The sequence below is a fragment of the Tympanuchus pallidicinctus genome, unplaced genomic scaffold, assembly GCF_026119805.1.
Source record: "Tympanuchus pallidicinctus isolate F22 unplaced genomic scaffold, pur_lepc_1.0 scaffold16, whole genome shotgun sequence".
Lineage (NCBI taxonomy): Eukaryota > Metazoa > Chordata > Aves > Galliformes > Phasianidae > Tympanuchus > Tympanuchus pallidicinctus.
This window is the reverse complement of record NW_026294679.1, coordinates 19468327-19485065: the sequence shown is the minus strand read 5'-3', so window position 1 is coordinate 19485065 and position 16739 is coordinate 19468327. Positions and strand designations below refer to the sequence as shown.

Here is a 16739-nt window from a genome sequence, read left to right as displayed (position 1 = left end):
CCCTCCCGCAAAATACAGGGTTTGGAAAAATAAGCAGTGTTTATTTACTAACAATGACATAAAATACATCTTAATATATTTTTATTTCTTTACAAATTAAAAGATGCATTGGAAAAAAACAAGTGAAGAAAATGAAAGGTTCATTTTACGATCTCATTTTCACCCCCCACGCCCCTCAGTATTAACACTAGAAATTAGTATCTGTGGAAAGTTGTGGTTGCTGAGCCTTATATTCCTGGGAAGATTTTCCCCATGTGGTTAAAAATCCTCTAGCTCTTTTGGGTGGAGGCAATGCATGGAATAAAACGTCAGCCACATTCATACAAAAACAAGGAAGGTTTTGTCAACTACTTTGTCAGAGTTTCTCCATACTCCCTTTTCTATGTAGTGATGGGAGGGAAGACAAATCAGCAGCGTCATAAGAAAAATGGATTTATATACATGCTACAGGATATGGAACTATAACCACAGCCAGATATTTTTCTGATCCTAATAAGAATGTTTTCTCTGAAGCATCAAGCCCAGACAATAACTCCTCTAACCACCCACAGTTTTTCCTCCCCCTTGTAGTGCTCAAACTCCAGGGAAGTTTAAGAACACTTGTTAAGTGCCCAAACTGCTACACAATCCCCCTTCCCATAGTGAAGGATCAAAGCCCTTAAAATTCTGAATCTGATTTGCAGTTGCTCCTTCTTCACAGAATTCTTCTCAACCATCCCCGCAGAATGGAGTGGCAGAGTGGCCAACGTGGATGGACTCGTGTCTGAGGTATTTTAGTTTAACAAATAGGCTTATAAAAAGGATTTGTGCAAGCTGATAGGTAGAATGGAAAGCGGGTATAAACATCCAGTGATGAAACTTCACTACGGCCAAAACCCTTCCCAGTAACTGAAATCAGGTACTTGCAATACCTAATACAGGGCAGTCTAAACCTCAGTTTTTGTCCCCTGTTCCTTGTAATCCAGGGCACGAAGCTGTCTCAAATTTGGGTCAGTAGAAATCATACTCCTGCTTGTCTGCTATGAATTACAAGTGTGGCCCAAAGGGGCCAGTTCCTTATCATCCAGCTCCCACACAGCCCCAAATCACCTTTTAACAGTATTTTCTGCTCAACTTTAAGAGGATTTTGCTCTCACTGCCATCTGGATAGATTCTTCTGCAGAAGAAGAGAGTCTACAGAACATGGACTGAGTGGGATATTATCACAGGGCTGTGAAATGAGAAAGAAAGGAGTCACCACTCATACCAACAAGAAGCACTAACTACCCCTGTGCTGTTCAGAAGCTGTTGATAGTTACTGAATTATTACTTCCTCCAGTGCAGATCTGCAGATCAACTTACAGCACAGGGAAGAAAGCAGAAATAAATCTGTCTTGCTGCCTACTGGCTTTCTATGCTTTTTTTGGGGGGGGAAGATTTCTGGTTCAGACAAATACGATACACTTGTGCTCTGCAATGTCATTCTTCCTCTACAAAGAGAAAGGAAATGTTTGGCTGCTTCAGCTCCCATCACCCAACCTGCCTCTTGCCCTCCCAACCTGCACACCCTCTGTACAGTAGGAGCGTGCCCACGCGCCCATACAAACACACAGCAACTACTAGAGATTTTGAAGTTATCGCTTTTTCACCCAATGTTGAATCATGTACAGTGAACTGAAAAAAAAAACTACATTCATTACAACGGGATTAGCGAGCATGGGGCGGGGGGTGAACTCCTGCCAAGCACAGGAAACAATTTAGATACAAGTAAAAGACCTGGTATCAAAGGCCCTTTTTTTTTGTTGTTTTTGTTTTTTTTAGCCCTCACCAGGAAAAAGAATTCATCTCTCATATGGGACCAGGAGAGGTTGAAAGGATTTCTGCTTATGTCATGTGTATTAAAAATTATGGAATTGTACAGATTTCTATGTTGTCCTTTTTGAGGGCGCTGGACCTTCCGATCAGATCATTAGAGAAGACTGAAATGTCACTGCTGAGTTCCAGCACCACTCCCTCCTCTAGCTCAGTAGCTGCCGAATCTCCTTGTGCATGTGACACAGGAAGTCCACATATGAAGCCCCCCCAGTTAGGCTCTTATCCTCCACCAGAAAATGTTTGAAGAGCATTTCCAGCTTATCTTCTTGCTTCACAATTATTAACTGCCAACAAAACACGATAGTTAGTACAATTATGCTCTTGGGAAAAAAAAAAAAAAAGCTAGATAGCTCAAAATACTATGAACACAGCAAATAGACCTTCTGTGCTTTCACTTTCATACTTGTGTTAAGTCTCAGTCATATTTATAAAGAAAACTCCACATACATAGTTTGTGGAGAAGTATAATTAGATTGAAAATCATTAGCTTTAGAGCTTGGTAAGCATGAACTCTAAAACTAATACCAGATTTTTTTTTCAGATCCTTGAAAAAATGTGTAAGTTTGAATCACAGTTGTTATGACTGTGTTCAGCATTAGGTTTTACACGAACAGGATTAGCATCACCTGCTTTGCCAGGAGTCAAAGAGGTGAATAAGAGCTGTGAATAACGATCAGCATTTTTACCTTCATGTATCGGGATCTCTGCAGGTGAAGCATGTCAATAATAGACCGTACTTTCTTTGAAAAGGGGTTTTCCAGGACAGGCAGGGTACTCTGGAATGGAAGATATCCAATCCCCGTTAGTCAGGTGGAGAAATATAACAGCATTAAACAAAGCCAGCAAAAACAAAAACAACACAGCAGGACTGGCATTATTATTTAACATTACAAATATATTTACTGTCACAATTTCCTTGACTTCTGCTATTACAAAAGGAAATGTCACATGGTTTCAAAACTAAAGATTGATTATTTTTGTATCAGCTGTTCTCCTTATCACCAATGGCAATGTGGCTTGCCAGATTAAGCTAGGCAAAAGGAAGTGTACATGCTCAGACTGGATGTCTCTGCTACTTTCATGCACCCATGCTTCTCACTGTTATTAACACAAAAAAGTTAAAATTATTTTCTCAACTTGCTTTCTCAACGTTTCAACTACTGGGCAACTATCACACACAGCATCTCCCACACTGCCATCCAGCTCACCAAGGTGTTGCTAATCTGACTGAAGGATGACACTCCAAAGAGGTTCTGGATCAGGCCTTGCTGCACGTTCACTCCCACCCACACAAAGATGTTCAGCCCATTCTCCAGCAGGTAGATGTCACCCTTGGAGAGACGTTCCTCTGAGTTTCGGATTGCTGCCGGTAAGGAATCACTGTCAACATCTGCTTTGGTCTGATTTGGAGTGAAAAAATCAGAGTTATAAAACAAAAACATTTAGGAAGTCTGGAAAATTTCTGTCACAAGATCCTAGAGGTTTTTTAATGTTTATAACACTGCAGTAGCTGTGACTGAAGTACCATCTTTCTTGACTAGTTTTCTTATTGAACAAGACACTGGTAAGAGACTATTGGTTAACAAAAGAAAACAGAAGTTGCTCTGAAAGTAATCTGTAGTTTCAATACTGCTTCCTGGAGCATTAATGTAATTAGTATTTAGTGTTACTTCAATAACTACAATACTGGAAAGCGAGAATAGTAAGAGAAGTTTCCCTGCAACAACTAAAATTACAGCAAGATTACAAAAAGCCTAACAATTAAAAAAAAAAAAAAAAAGCTACCACAGATTTAAAAGATTTTTCCATGCCACTGGTTACAGGCTCACAGCTCAGAGCAAATCCTCCGACAAATTCACAAGAGGCAGAAATACAGCTTTCACTGAGTGAAATTAACTCAAGTATCTCAATGGATGCCAGATCCCAAATACCTCTCAAGTGGTTTTCCACTGATAAAACACAAATGCCAGTCACTGGGACAAGTCAAGACAACAGCGAATCTCAAGTGTTACGAACGTCTCAAAAGACTCACCAGGGGCAAAAGCCTGGGATAAAAGAAGACATTTGTTTCTGCCACGTCCATGGATGTGACTAACTGACGAATGTAGGCACGGTCATCTGTTGTGACCTCTGGACCAGGCTGAAGGACGTCACTCTTCAACACACAATTCAAGTAGACAGGAAGCAGCTTCATGCATTCAGGAAGAATCAGCTACAAGTCACAAGCATACAGAAGATGTTCAGCTCTCTTGCTGAGTAAGCTTATGCCTGACAAAACAAGCCTAGAGTGAACCAACAGTGTGGCACAAATGCGAGAATAGAAAAGTGACAATCTATATACAATATGGACCTGCAAAAGTAACATAACTGGAGCAAGTAGTGCTTTCTGAGCTCCAGAAAATTGTCCAACAAGCCATTCTCAACCGTAGTTTCACTTGTACTCTCCTTTTCTATTTTTTTGAATAGGCAAAATAATCAAGGAATCTGCTAAAATCACATTTTAGTATCTAAGTCCATGATTCAAATTAAAGCATCAGAGTTCACCTGGCCAGCAGAAGATGGACTAGCACAGTTTTTTCGATAGCAAGCCAGAATCTGGGCACACTGATTTATCAGTGAATCTCGTACAGCCTTTACTGGGCTATTCAGAACTCCACGATATGCTGCAGAGAAAGGAGAAATAAATGGGACAGTTACGAAATGACTGCTGACAAACAGTTAAAAAAAAAACCAACATTATTTCCACAAAGTAAGTCTAAACAACTATTGTTTATAGTTTGGGAGTAGTTCAAGTACAAACAGTTGAAGCATATTTTTGGACAAATGGTCCAAAAATAAACAATTATGAATTCAGACAGCTTTCAATACAAAGCTCTAAAAATATAGTTAACAAGTTGTAGGATAAGGCTACACCTTCTACTTGAAACTCTTGTCCTAAGCAACAATATTATCTTCACAGCTTTGTGCTCTTTCTCCTAAGTGGCTGAAGTATGAAGATTGCTCCCTGACACTTGATTCACAAAGACTGAACAGGTGTCACTGAATGACAATTTGAACAGCATTTAAGGCTTAAGGACTCTTGTTAACATATCTATTCTTACCATATTTAGCCAAGTAATTTATAAGTGTGTCTGTCTCGCAGTTTCGATAGAGGTCAGCAAGCTGTGTACAACAGTTCAGTGAGAGGTTGTGAATCCGGAGTCGCCGCTGTCCTGCACAGCTTGTATATAGCAGAGCACACTGTATGGGACAAAAACACCAGGGTATAGGAAAATGAGACACTGTTACAATAAGCTAGGCAGGGCTTGAGCATACCTCTTTAAAAATTCAGACTCAGATGCTTTAACAAGCAAGAAAATTACGTAGAGGATTTGCACAATAAGCTAAAAGCATCTGCTAAGAATCAGCATCAATGAAAGATAACAAGTGGCAAGCATTTTTAATCATAGAAACTTGTCTTGGAAAATAGTCTGTGGATTGAAGCTTTTGAGGTCATCCTAAGGCCACATATCCTGAAAATTTAGGGGAACATTAATGGACAGAAACAATGAACAGTTCCTTGAGGGAATGTCAGTTTCAAGGCAACAGTCGTCCTCTTCAATTGGCACATTACCAACTTAGGCTTCGGTTCTGGCCTTGGCACACTTCTGAAAAGAATTCTGAATTAGTTCCCTTCCTTTTTCTAGAAAGCTTTCTGCCCTCCACCTCACCTGGAGGAGCGCACCACTGTCTTCACTCAGTTTGTCATCATGCTTGAATTCAACTGTGATTGTTTTGTCACAGTCCAAGCCTGCCATCTCCACATCAGTTGTGTTGCTCATATAAAAAGCTCCAAAAAAGTCAGTTGCTCGAATGCCTACAAAAGGAGGATACAAAGAAGTATATAAATAAGTTGTACTTTTCAGCAGAATAACAAGACAGCCTCTGGAATCCTGAAAATCCCATCGTCAGGAAAACAACAAATTATCTCAAGAGACTTCAGCAGGAATCTTTTTTCAGTCTTTACAAAATGTTAAAATGACAAAGCTTTAAGAGAACTTTTTGCATGGCATAGCCTCAGAAAGTCTTAAATAAGGGCAAAAACTGTTACTTCCCATATGGTATGCTTTAAGTGGTTAATTTATTAAAACTTACTCATGCTAACACCCACCTGTGCTTGTACGTACTCTCATCACAGCATCAAACCCCACTTCTTTCTGGACATCTCTTCTTAAGTCATTCAGGAACCTATCTTGGTCTGTCTCAAGCTACAACATGATAAATAATTCAAGTTTCACCATAAATCAGAGCTGCTACATAAACTACAAAGTAATTTTTAAAAAGGCAACACTGTAGGAGTACTTGAAAAAATAAAACAACAGTCAGCACGTTGTGCTTAGTGCCCTACTGCTATATTATCATGCTAGAAGTTAACAGAATAACTTGTTGTTCTTCATACATTCTTTGTGTAAAGGCAAAGCTAACAATCTTTCAGCAAGATTCCTGCACCATTTTGGAGATAAAGTGTTACTTCAATTTCTTCTTCACTATGGTTTACACCACGAAGAACAGTAACTTTTATTCAGACCAAGTATCAGTCTGATTCAACAGGGCTCTTACCTGGAAATATGCATACTTATAAATGGAGCCTCCTGTCTGATAAGTTACTACACCTAATGTTGCCACATCCAAATACTGGTTTGGAAACAGGAACAGATCCACACAACAGCCCTGGGCTACACAGTCCTTGGCCAAATTGTTGTAGAAGCTTGTCTGAGGTTGAAACAAAGTCTAAGAAAATAAGTCAGAGACAATACAAAAAGTTTATGGTTAAAGAAAAAGAAAAGTATATGGGCTGGGGGTTATAATCACAATCAAAACAATCTTATGCTAAGTCTCACTTAAGGAAACTCAGAGTTATATGAAAGTCTTCCTAAGTCTGCCTTCGAAAAACAATGAAATGTCATGAAAATTACTTCACACGTTGCTTTAATCCTGAATTCTGTTCACTTTAACACACCTATAGTATTTTATCCTGTACAATAAACTAGGACATACCTTTTCTTCTTGTACCAGAGCTGTCTACATATCTCTGATTGAGAGCAGAAGATAAAAGCAGAATATAGAAAGATAATAGCTTTGATGGTTACATTATATGCTAGCCCCTTCTCATTCTTTCAATGAGATGTCAGGTTAATTTTATCCCATGTAAAGTACAATGTAGAACTGTACCATAAGCATCATGCAAGTCATTGTTACCTTCTCCTTATCTGTGTTGATCAGTTTCTTATCATCTCTGTTCTTTAACTTCCCTGGGGCCTCTGCAATGGGCAGAGAGGTGTGGAAAATGAAGAGCTTGCCAGCACACTCAGCTGCCTGTAGAAGAGAGGGGGTAAAGCTGCTCAGGTTAGAAACATTTAATAAAAATCTTCAGGGAAAATGTGATTCAAGGACACACATACAAGCATCTTTGTTGCTTCATTTCTTTATGTAAGGAACTAAACATGCATCAGACACAGATTCAGTAATTACTTGGTTATATCAGTAATACCTAACACTGGGAGCACAGATTCCTGATCAGTTACAGAAAATGAAGTAAGTTTCTGTTCCTCTGAACCTGTGCTAGATCGCTGGTAGGGAGAAAAGAACTAGCTACAGGATGACAAGGAAATCTTAATATTCTAAAGCAGCTAAAAAAGGTTTTGCACAAATGAGTTAGATTGGTTTATTCTGATTTACAGCTGCTGAGCTTGTAGAAATAGAAAAGTCACAGAATCACAGAATCATAGGGGTTGGAAAGGACCTCCAGAGATCATCGAGTCCAACCCCTCTGGTAAAGCAGGTGCCCTACACCAGGTCACACAAGTAGGTGTTCAGGCAGGGTCTTGAGTATCTCCAGAGAAGGAGACTCCACAACCTCCCTGGGCAGCCTGTTCCAGTGGACAGTCATAGAAATGGTAAAGGACTTTGTAATCTGACTTCCGAGAATCCTTAATTTTAAATAAGTTAATTTTAAATAAGCCTATATGAACATTAGCAGTTTTTAGTAGATTATTTGCTCTGCCAAATTCAGTATGCGAGAATTCAACTGGTAGTTAGAATTGTATCTTGACTGAAGGACTGCCACCAAATTTAAGCATAGGGGATACTTCTAAGAACATACCTGACAGACAAATAAAGCTACAAGAACAGATCTGGGGAAAATCATACAGGAAATTAACTTGATCAGTACACACAAGTGTGAGTTAAATCACACATGCAGTCACCTAGTACTGGAATGGAAGAGTTTTGGAAAAGTTTTCTGGGTTAACACATTGGTATGGGTAACTCACTAGATTGCTTTCTTTCCTTTAACTAAAGATTATATTTCAAGCACAGCATTAGAAAGATACCACACTACAGAATGCCTGAATAAGACATGATAGAGTTCAGCACTGGGTTTTAATGCTGGAAGGACGGGGTTTTTTATGGTAGGTTCTAGAAACTGCTCAGAGCAAAAATGCAGCCAGGTCACTAAGGTTAAGTCATATTTCTTGCTCTTTGTGCAAAAATGCTTTCTGAAAATAAGCAAAAAAAGAGCCACCTACACAGAACAGGAAGTACATATACCTTCTTTAGCAGCCAAGTACTCCCTACACGTACCAAGTCTATCAACAGCAAGAAGACTCAGAAAAAACTTCAGATTTTTCTTAGAAGTGTATGAACATGAACTTCAGAGTAGTGAAAACAATTTGCCATGACAACACATTTACTAACCTTCAGTGCTTCCAGCCCTGCTTGGATCACAGGTCCAAAAACAGTTTCTGTTTCTCTTGTGTCTGCAAACATTTCTGGAATCTGGTCCAGCAAGCTAACAAAAAACAAAAGGAAAAATTCAGGAAGATTAAATTTAAATGGTAAAGCCACATGGAGATACTGCTGGTGAACTACTAGACTAGGTGGCTTAAACAAGTGTCCCTAACAATATATGAAGTATGTGTAAGTCTATATACATAATCACTTATTCTCCCCAGTATTTGGCATGTCATTAGTTTGCTGTGGAAAAGAACTCATGCTTTGTCATCCCTTACTGACTTTCTCAGCAGCTTCAGCTGATGCCTGTATCAACAACTCCTCTGTATTTTGCTTTTTTAATATACTCCAATGTATACTGCTAAATAAACTCTTAAGAAAGCCTACCAATACTTTGCACCTCTTTGCCAAAATCTGTGTGCTACTGAAAGATTAACTGGTTTAATGGACAGCTTTGTATTTGTTCTCGCTAATGCACTACAAATATACAGCTATAATTTATATAAAAAAAAAAACCCAGAACAACAAAACATGCACTGTCTAGTTCCCAAAACCAATTTAACAACACATCATGGTTTAATTAATATTAGTTTGCCAAAGTTTTGTCAATTTCCTATTCTTCCCTTGTAAATTTTATTTTCTCTATTCTGCTCATTTAATTTTCTCCAGAGAACTAAAGTTGAAAATATCTGTTGCCTTACTTTACAGTTACTCAGGCAACTGCCTTAAAGACAATGATTCAGTATTCTTATAAATTACACTCTGCATCACATTAGTTGTGTTTGTTTTTTTTCTTTTAAGTTTGCTTGTTCACCCATAAAGACCCACCTGCCCCAAATTCCATTATATGCACCCACTGTCAAGCTGGACTACAAGCCAAATACACTCTTAAAGAATTGTCCTGTTTTGTCCTGCAAGTTTAATCTGAAACAGTATACAAAGCTAATATATAGAGTGACTTCTAGGTGTATAACAGGACAAAGAAACAGTGAACATTACAATTTTAAACGCAATGCCTGAATCTATCAAACTAGACATTTCTTACACACACCATAACTCAATTTAAGTTACCTGGCAATAACTGTCCTGGACTCATTCACATTCACCAGAAAGCCATCGAGGAGTGGCACAAACATGTCTGCCACATCTGAGACAACCATCATTTGTGGCTGTGCCAACGAGCTCTTCACGTTGTAGAAGTGTAATACTTTGTTGTAAGTGACAAAGCCTACTCGAATGGCCGATTCCTCCATGTTGCCTTCCCTGTGAGAGACATATATCACATCTAAGTAGATGGTGAGTGAAATCATTATACAGGATAAGTAACTATTATTTATACAGCACAGTAAGGGATAAGGGAAAAATGAAAGGAAGGAAATCTGTTACAGCTAGAAAGTACTCTAAGATGTCCTGCTTGATCTCATTGTGAAAATAAGCTTCATAGGCTTTTTTCCAAGGGAGAAAGTAAGTTTCCTCCATTTGGACTGGATACAACAATTTACAATGTACCTTACCTGGGCAGATAATCTAGGATTGACTTTAATTCTTCACATATTAGTCTCACTAAGCCACTCTTCACAGCATTGTAAGACACATCAATCATGAAAATGAAAGCAGGTGGACTAGGAAACTTGTTATTCTGTGGAAGAGGGGGAAAGAAATCACATTAAGTTCATCTAATAGCTCTGTAACATGAACAAATGAATGCTGGCCCAAACTCTAATAACTTTCATGTACATTCCACCCATGAAAAGCAATTGTTTCTTCAGATCACTTTCTATCCCTGTCCAACTAACAAAGTTGGGTAAGGACTCTACGCTTGAAACAGATCAGTGTTACATGTCCCTGACAGATTTTGTTCAGTGAACAGCAGCATAACCACAACTCAGGACAGACAGTGAAAGTAGAGTGTGACATCTCCTGTAGTTTAAGACCCTGGAATTTGTCTAGGACTTGCTCTAGATGATTTCTTCAATACAGAGCAAAACATTTTCCTCCAGGAGCTGCAACCTTTCCCTTCTACTTACATATCAAGTCTACTTCGGGAAAAGAACAGCTTTCTGAAGTCTGTAGATCATATTGAAAGGAAAGCACATAGAAAAAAAGGAAACCAGAATTTTCACAAGAGCCAGGAAGACCACATCTCATTTGACTTAAAAATGTATCCTAAGCTGTTAATTGCAACATAATGGATTTTCCTTTCACTAAACCTGAAGCATCAAGAAGGTAACTAGTGTAGAATTGCAACATTTAGGTATCTATTTTTCTGAGTTTTAAGTTGCTTTAACATGCACTGCACAGATGTCACCCTCAGAAGTTAGTTAGGATTTAAGTCTTCAATCAGAAGTGAGATAGCTCTAATAATACGTATTTCCATTCTATTCTTGTGTTTTTAACAACTATGGCAGTAGCTGAAATTTAATTTCAACAGGTAAAGGTCATTTTCCGTACCAAGTGGCACATCATATCATCACTATTACTGCATTCTTCTTGAACCTCTTTTACCTTCTCCTTGTGCCCCAAAAAAATAGAGACACTTTCTCCTGCAGAATTGCTACGGTGACAAAACATATCCCAGCTGTAAGTGGTTATATAGCTCCAGAAGAGAATGACAGAGGCAGCTATAACAAAGTACTATTACAGTCATGGAAAAGTTGTTTTATATTTAAAAGCAAAATAAAAATACAATAATAAACACATACTGTACCTTGCAGTAGTCAACTGTTGCCAGAAACTCATATGAACCCAGTGATAACTCAGGTCGATCATAGAAATCTACTCGCTTTCCAGTATGATCCAAATGCTGGAAGTAGTGAGCTGGCACTGGGGGGAAAAAAGCAACTTCAGAGATGTGACCATGATAAACACTGCTGCTAGAGAGCTAACGTGACAACAGCTGGTTCAGATGAAACTTCAGGAAAACTAGCTAGTTTGCAAGCATTACAAGAATCACTGCTCCAATTCAAGAATGTCATTAAATCCAACAGATACAGATGAACTGCTTCTAGTTTGTCTTATGCACAAACTGGCACGCTGTATAGTCACCACTGTGCTTTTCTTCAATCTCCTTTACATTCTCATTTTACATTTCATATCAGAAAGATCACTGCAACATGCTCTTTGGGTTTTTCTGAAGGATTTAGTCCAAAGGAAAAAATACCAGTTCTTGTAAAAGCAGTAAAGAATGACTTGCAATAGAATCTGATGCAAACTGTAGGCTTCAATATTACTGATTCTGTTTAGGCATACCAAAAACTGAGCTGCTCCTTTTGCTATGAGTTACTCAAACCACTCAAAATTTCATCAGTTCAAAACAAAGTGATACCATTAAAACTGTGTATATATAAAAAAAGAGATCACTCTCTACTCTCCAAGTATACACTCAGTACAAGCTGGTTTTTTTTTTCTGTTTTTTTTTTTTAATGCTGAAAATAGGGATTGTTCTGAAGTATTAGGTACAACTACATTATACTTCCACAGCATTTCTTTCATTGGCTGCCTCTGAGCTTCCTTCCCTTTTCTAGTTGCTCAGTTGTTGCAGGTACAGCCATTCTTAAAGCTGCTGAGTGCACAGTGTCAGAGAATGCACATGGGCTATGAAAAATCACCATAAAAGTTTCTCTTGTTTGTTTCTTAAACCAGCCATTTCCAGCCTCAGCCAACTTCCTATTTTGGTTTGCCATGGACATGTTATGCAGAGTAACTGAGGTGATGAGAACAAAAGCCAGCAGTGCTACCAAATGAAACCCTCAAAACCAATGCTGCTGCACCCTGCATTTCCACTGTCCACACAAAACAAACCCACAGATGCCAGCCCACAAACAGCACACAGCCGCTTCTGCTTAAGAGGGAACGTGCTTTATATTGATTTAGAACAACAACAAATACTGACTGGCATATACTGAACACTCCTATCCAGCCACAGCAGATCTATCTGCAATCTCACCTCCAAATAGTGTCCAAAGAGGCTTTGCAAGAAAAAAAATCCTAATTCATGCTACTGTCTGAAGGTTAATCTCAGTACCATAAATAATTTCTCAAAACGCTATACATCATGCCACAAGTATTTCATGTTCCAAAGTTGCAGCAATAATGCTGCAACGAATAAGCACCTACTTAATTTGAGCATCATTTCTGAACTGAATATTGAACTTTTTATTTGGGGGGGGGGGGGGGGAGGGGGGGAGGTGAGGGAGTTGGTGGTTGTTTTCCCAAAAGTAGATATGCTAAAGCACAGCATACATTACAAATCACTGTAACACAATTAAGATTCATTGCTTTGAATCTTGTTCAAAGATCAATAGTGCCCAGAGTCTGGTTTTCAGAAGAAACCTTACCCTCAGTGACACAGCTGCAGAAACAGCACTGGAACCTCCTTCCGCCCTCAATAAACTGCATAAAAGGGCACATGTAGGCCTTGCACCTATTGCATCGGACAGGACCAGATTCTCCATGGTCCACCAAATAAGGAAGGGTCTGTGCAAGCAGGGAAAATAAAAAGAAAGGTCATATGATTACAAATAAAATCGACCACACATACTGCAGAGCTTAAAACAATTTCCCTGTACATTGTACAGGATTTAGCATTTCAGCAGCTGTGGGAGAGAACACAGAGGAAGCCTGAACAAGTATTTCAAAAATGTTTTTCAACTCAATCTCTCAACACAGCAGTTCCCTTGTGGGCTGCAGTCACTAATGGGCTATCCTACTTTGACACAAACAAGTACTGCTGCATGGTCCTGCACTACCTTATATAGTAGCTTGCTTGAAGAGCAGGAGTGCCACACTCACAGCATGAATGGATCTCAGATGAACACAGAAGACTGAAGTTATGCAAATAACAGCTGTGATAACTTCACAGGAGTAAGCACAATTTTATTTTTTACTTCTTGTTTTTTAAAAATAATTCTCTACCTCTTATATTTCCCCTTCACAAAGAGCAAGATTAAAAAAGTAGAAGTCAGTGATTGCATTCCACATATTTAAGAATTTAAAGCATCTAAACTAACTTCAAAACTCTAAACTGATCACATTCATTCTTGAAGATCACCATGAATTGAAGCATATCTGTCAGTTTTGCTTGCCCTGACCCCATTATATAGCAAGTCCTTTAAAACTGCTGTGTAGCAAACCATTTTTAAACCATCACTGACAAAACAACGTGTTTGTGGTCAAAACAGATCAAGATGTTTGGCAACCTGTGCAGCTTCTCAGTCACAGAATGAGGAAGACTCCCTGTAGAACGATTAATAAATTTTGGAAGCTATGATCTGTATTCACAGTTTACCATACCTTTCAAAATAATCAAGAATCTAGCACAGTAGGTGTAACTGCTTACTTTTAACTTACATGACACTAATGGTGTCCCAATTTACATTCTTTCAGTCTCCCTAAACCTCTCACTTTTCTTGTACAAGAACATATTTTATGAGCATGAGTCGAACAAACAACACAAGCACTTTCTTCCTCTTCATGACACAGACCCTGCTCTCATTCAACTCCAGGGGTCGTTTATTGATGATACAATGGCTCTGTGACCAGTTTCCCAGATCCTACACAGGCTGACCTCCTCTCAGGAAACCAGATTTCAAGTTTTATTATTGCCAGCAATGTTGGTATTGCGCTTCCAAAGCCTTTTCTTCAGCCTCTGTCCACCCAAAAATGCAAGGGTGCTGTAACCATGTCTTACTCTATATAACTTGTTATTAACCACTTATTCCCAGAAGGCAGAGTTTCTTCTTATGGTGTCTTAAGATTTGCTATGTAAACTGTGCATTAGCACAGGACAAAGGCTGTGTAATTTCACAATCAGGTCCTGTATTTTGCAGATCCTAGATTTATCCAAACACTGCATTCTCACCAGTCTTACGTATCCTCTCACTACTGATACGTTAAGCTTTAGCTTTATTTACAGTCTTACTCCTCTGAACAGCTGAGCCTTCATGTGTCATAACGGCCCCCTTCATAGGGAGCTTGCCCTTGTCATAAATAACTTTCCAGTGATGGAAGCTAACCAGTCTCCAGAACAATTTTCTGATCCTAGATGAGTTTTTTTTCCCCTAGGTATCAGAAGTGTTTGTCCAAAGCCTAAATACACCATAAAGCTGTTAAGCAGTGGTTTGTAACTAAAAGGAGCACAAGAGGTGAATGCCATCCTGTTAGAGAAACCTGCAGGCACAACAAGACAGCATTCACTTCTTGTGCTCCTTTTAAACCTCACTGAAATGCAGGCATTAATTTCACAATTCAGCTTTATCACAAATCAATTTTCAAAATCTAAATAACAGTTTAGGAAGATTAATAAAATGAAATAATCCCTACCCTTAAACTCCAGAGGACATTCCTTGCCTTAGGAACTTGCTAAAGTTAAGTTTAACAAGGCACAGAATACTGCAAATTTAGATTAAAACTTCACAAGTTTATTTATTTGTCTTTATGTCACTGCTCTAAGTAAGCTAATGCTACACAGTAACCACAGTATTTGTAATATTTTTAATACAGTTTCTAGCTCCAATATTGTTGGAGCTTTTATCTCCCCAGATGGAGTGGGTAGAAGAGGTAACCAGTCACTTATTACAGCTAGAAGAAAGGGCTGCACAGAATGAATGCAGAAATTCAAGCACAGTTCAGCAGAACCCAGTGCTCAGTCTTGCACTGTCAATTAATCCACACAGTGCTGTGCATGTACACAACATTAGCTTAATGAGTGCTACTTGATACACTCTCATCCAATTCCACAACTTGATACCCCAGGCAACACTTAATGTCAGTGATCAGTAACAATCTAAATATCACAGGCCAAGAAAGAAATTGAAATAATTGCAAGTGCATGCATTTGTTAACATCCTAGCATTCTGGTCATTTGGTCAGAGTAATGCTTGACACTTACTATAAAAAAAATAGCAGAAATTAGCATGGCAATCAAAATACTAAACATTTTGAACACAACACTTTTCTGCTTCTCTATCGCATATTTACGGAACAAGCAACATCTACCCAGCTCTCCTTACTTAAACACATCTACTGCTGAAATTTAAACAAGGCATCTGTTCAACGTGAACAAGGAACGACACTCCCCTGACAAGTTCAGACAGCATACAGTACATGTGTAACTGCATACAGTTCTCACCTCCTCTGGGGGTAGAGTAGCAAGCGGCTTTATGACAGCAGCTAGAGGAACCTGGGACTGTTTGGCCATATCTGAGGTGCAGGGAATATTGTAAGACGTGCATCGTATATAACGGGGGCTTGCGTTACCTGGAGAACAAAGGAACAAATCCTGACAAATTTCAGAACAAGTTTATATTCAAGAACAGAAATCAAGATAGCTTCAGCTGTGCTGAAGACTATTTCTCTATAAATGGAATTTGATCCTCAAAATATATAATACTTGCTTCAATAAATATTTCTGCTGTGATCATCATTTTGCACGTGCAAATTTCTGGTTTCTCAGCTTCACTTAGTTGGTCAGAGGATATCTTGATGACCATCAGTGTGCTTTGAGATTCATTTATATCAAGTACACTTTAAGATTGTACTTGAGGTTTTAAAATACGGATGATATTCTGCAAAAAACATCTATTAGAAAACACTGGACTGAGTGAACAGAGGATCATACATCTTCATTAAAGCTTTGACAAAAGGAAGGAGACAACATCCCTATTTTCCTTTGATAAAAAGAAATAAAACACAGTTCCTAGTTTCATATGCAACTGCATATTTTAATGTTATGTACTTAAATCCCACATGAAATTCATTCTTTACCGATTCTTGTGCAGTGAAATTTCACATTACAAACAAGCAGGTGGACACAGACACATGCCCAGCAAACAAATTTACCCTTCTTTCTGCACTACAGAATCACCAAGTGAAAGAATGAATATCCTGACTTGGAAGGAAACCACAAGAATTACATAAACTTAATTCCATAATTACTTAACACTCAATTCCAAACTGAATGCATCTTTATGATTAACACTGCATAATATAAGCCCCAAAAATCAAACCAAGCAAATTTGACTCCACCTAAGCCTCAAATTTAAACCTCTAAAAAAATTACTGTTCCATTCTTTCTGCAGAGTAAATCACAGTATGGGCAAAAATCTCAACTCGGA

The 16739-nt window shown here is 38.6% G+C and overlaps 1 protein-coding gene across 8 annotated transcripts in view; it reads right to left on the bottom strand.

Moving 5' to 3' along the window:
* Positions 1-20: 20 nt before the first annotated feature.
* The window catches only part of SEC24C (SEC24 homolog C, COPII coat complex component), a 35782-nt gene continuing 19063 nt past the window's right edge, over positions 21-16739 (bottom strand). For all 8 annotated transcript variants that reach the window (XM_052676660.1, XM_052676663.1, XM_052676665.1 and 5 more), the window contains 16 exons: positions 15755-15882; positions 12963-13101; positions 11333-11448; positions 10140-10264; positions 9697-9888; positions 8590-8683; positions 7093-7209; positions 6454-6624; positions 6005-6101; positions 5565-5710; positions 4956-5094; positions 4399-4517; positions 3887-4066; positions 3063-3254; positions 2541-2630; positions 21-2138 (listed from right to left, as the gene is read on the bottom strand). In XM_052676660.1, coding sequence (XP_052532620.1) covers positions 1998-2138; positions 2541-2630; positions 3063-3254; positions 3887-4066; positions 4399-4517; positions 4956-5094; positions 5565-5710; positions 6005-6101; positions 6454-6624; positions 7093-7209; positions 8590-8683; positions 9697-9888; positions 10140-10264; positions 11333-11448; positions 12963-13101; positions 15755-15882 — 2186 coding nt within the window. In that variant the 3' untranslated portion in view covers positions 21-1997. The remainder of the gene's footprint in view (positions 2139-2540; positions 2631-3062; positions 3255-3886; positions 4067-4398; positions 4518-4955; positions 5095-5564; positions 5711-6004; positions 6102-6453; positions 6625-7092; positions 7210-8589; positions 8684-9696; positions 9889-10139; positions 10265-11332; positions 11449-12962; positions 13102-15754; positions 15883-16739) is intronic.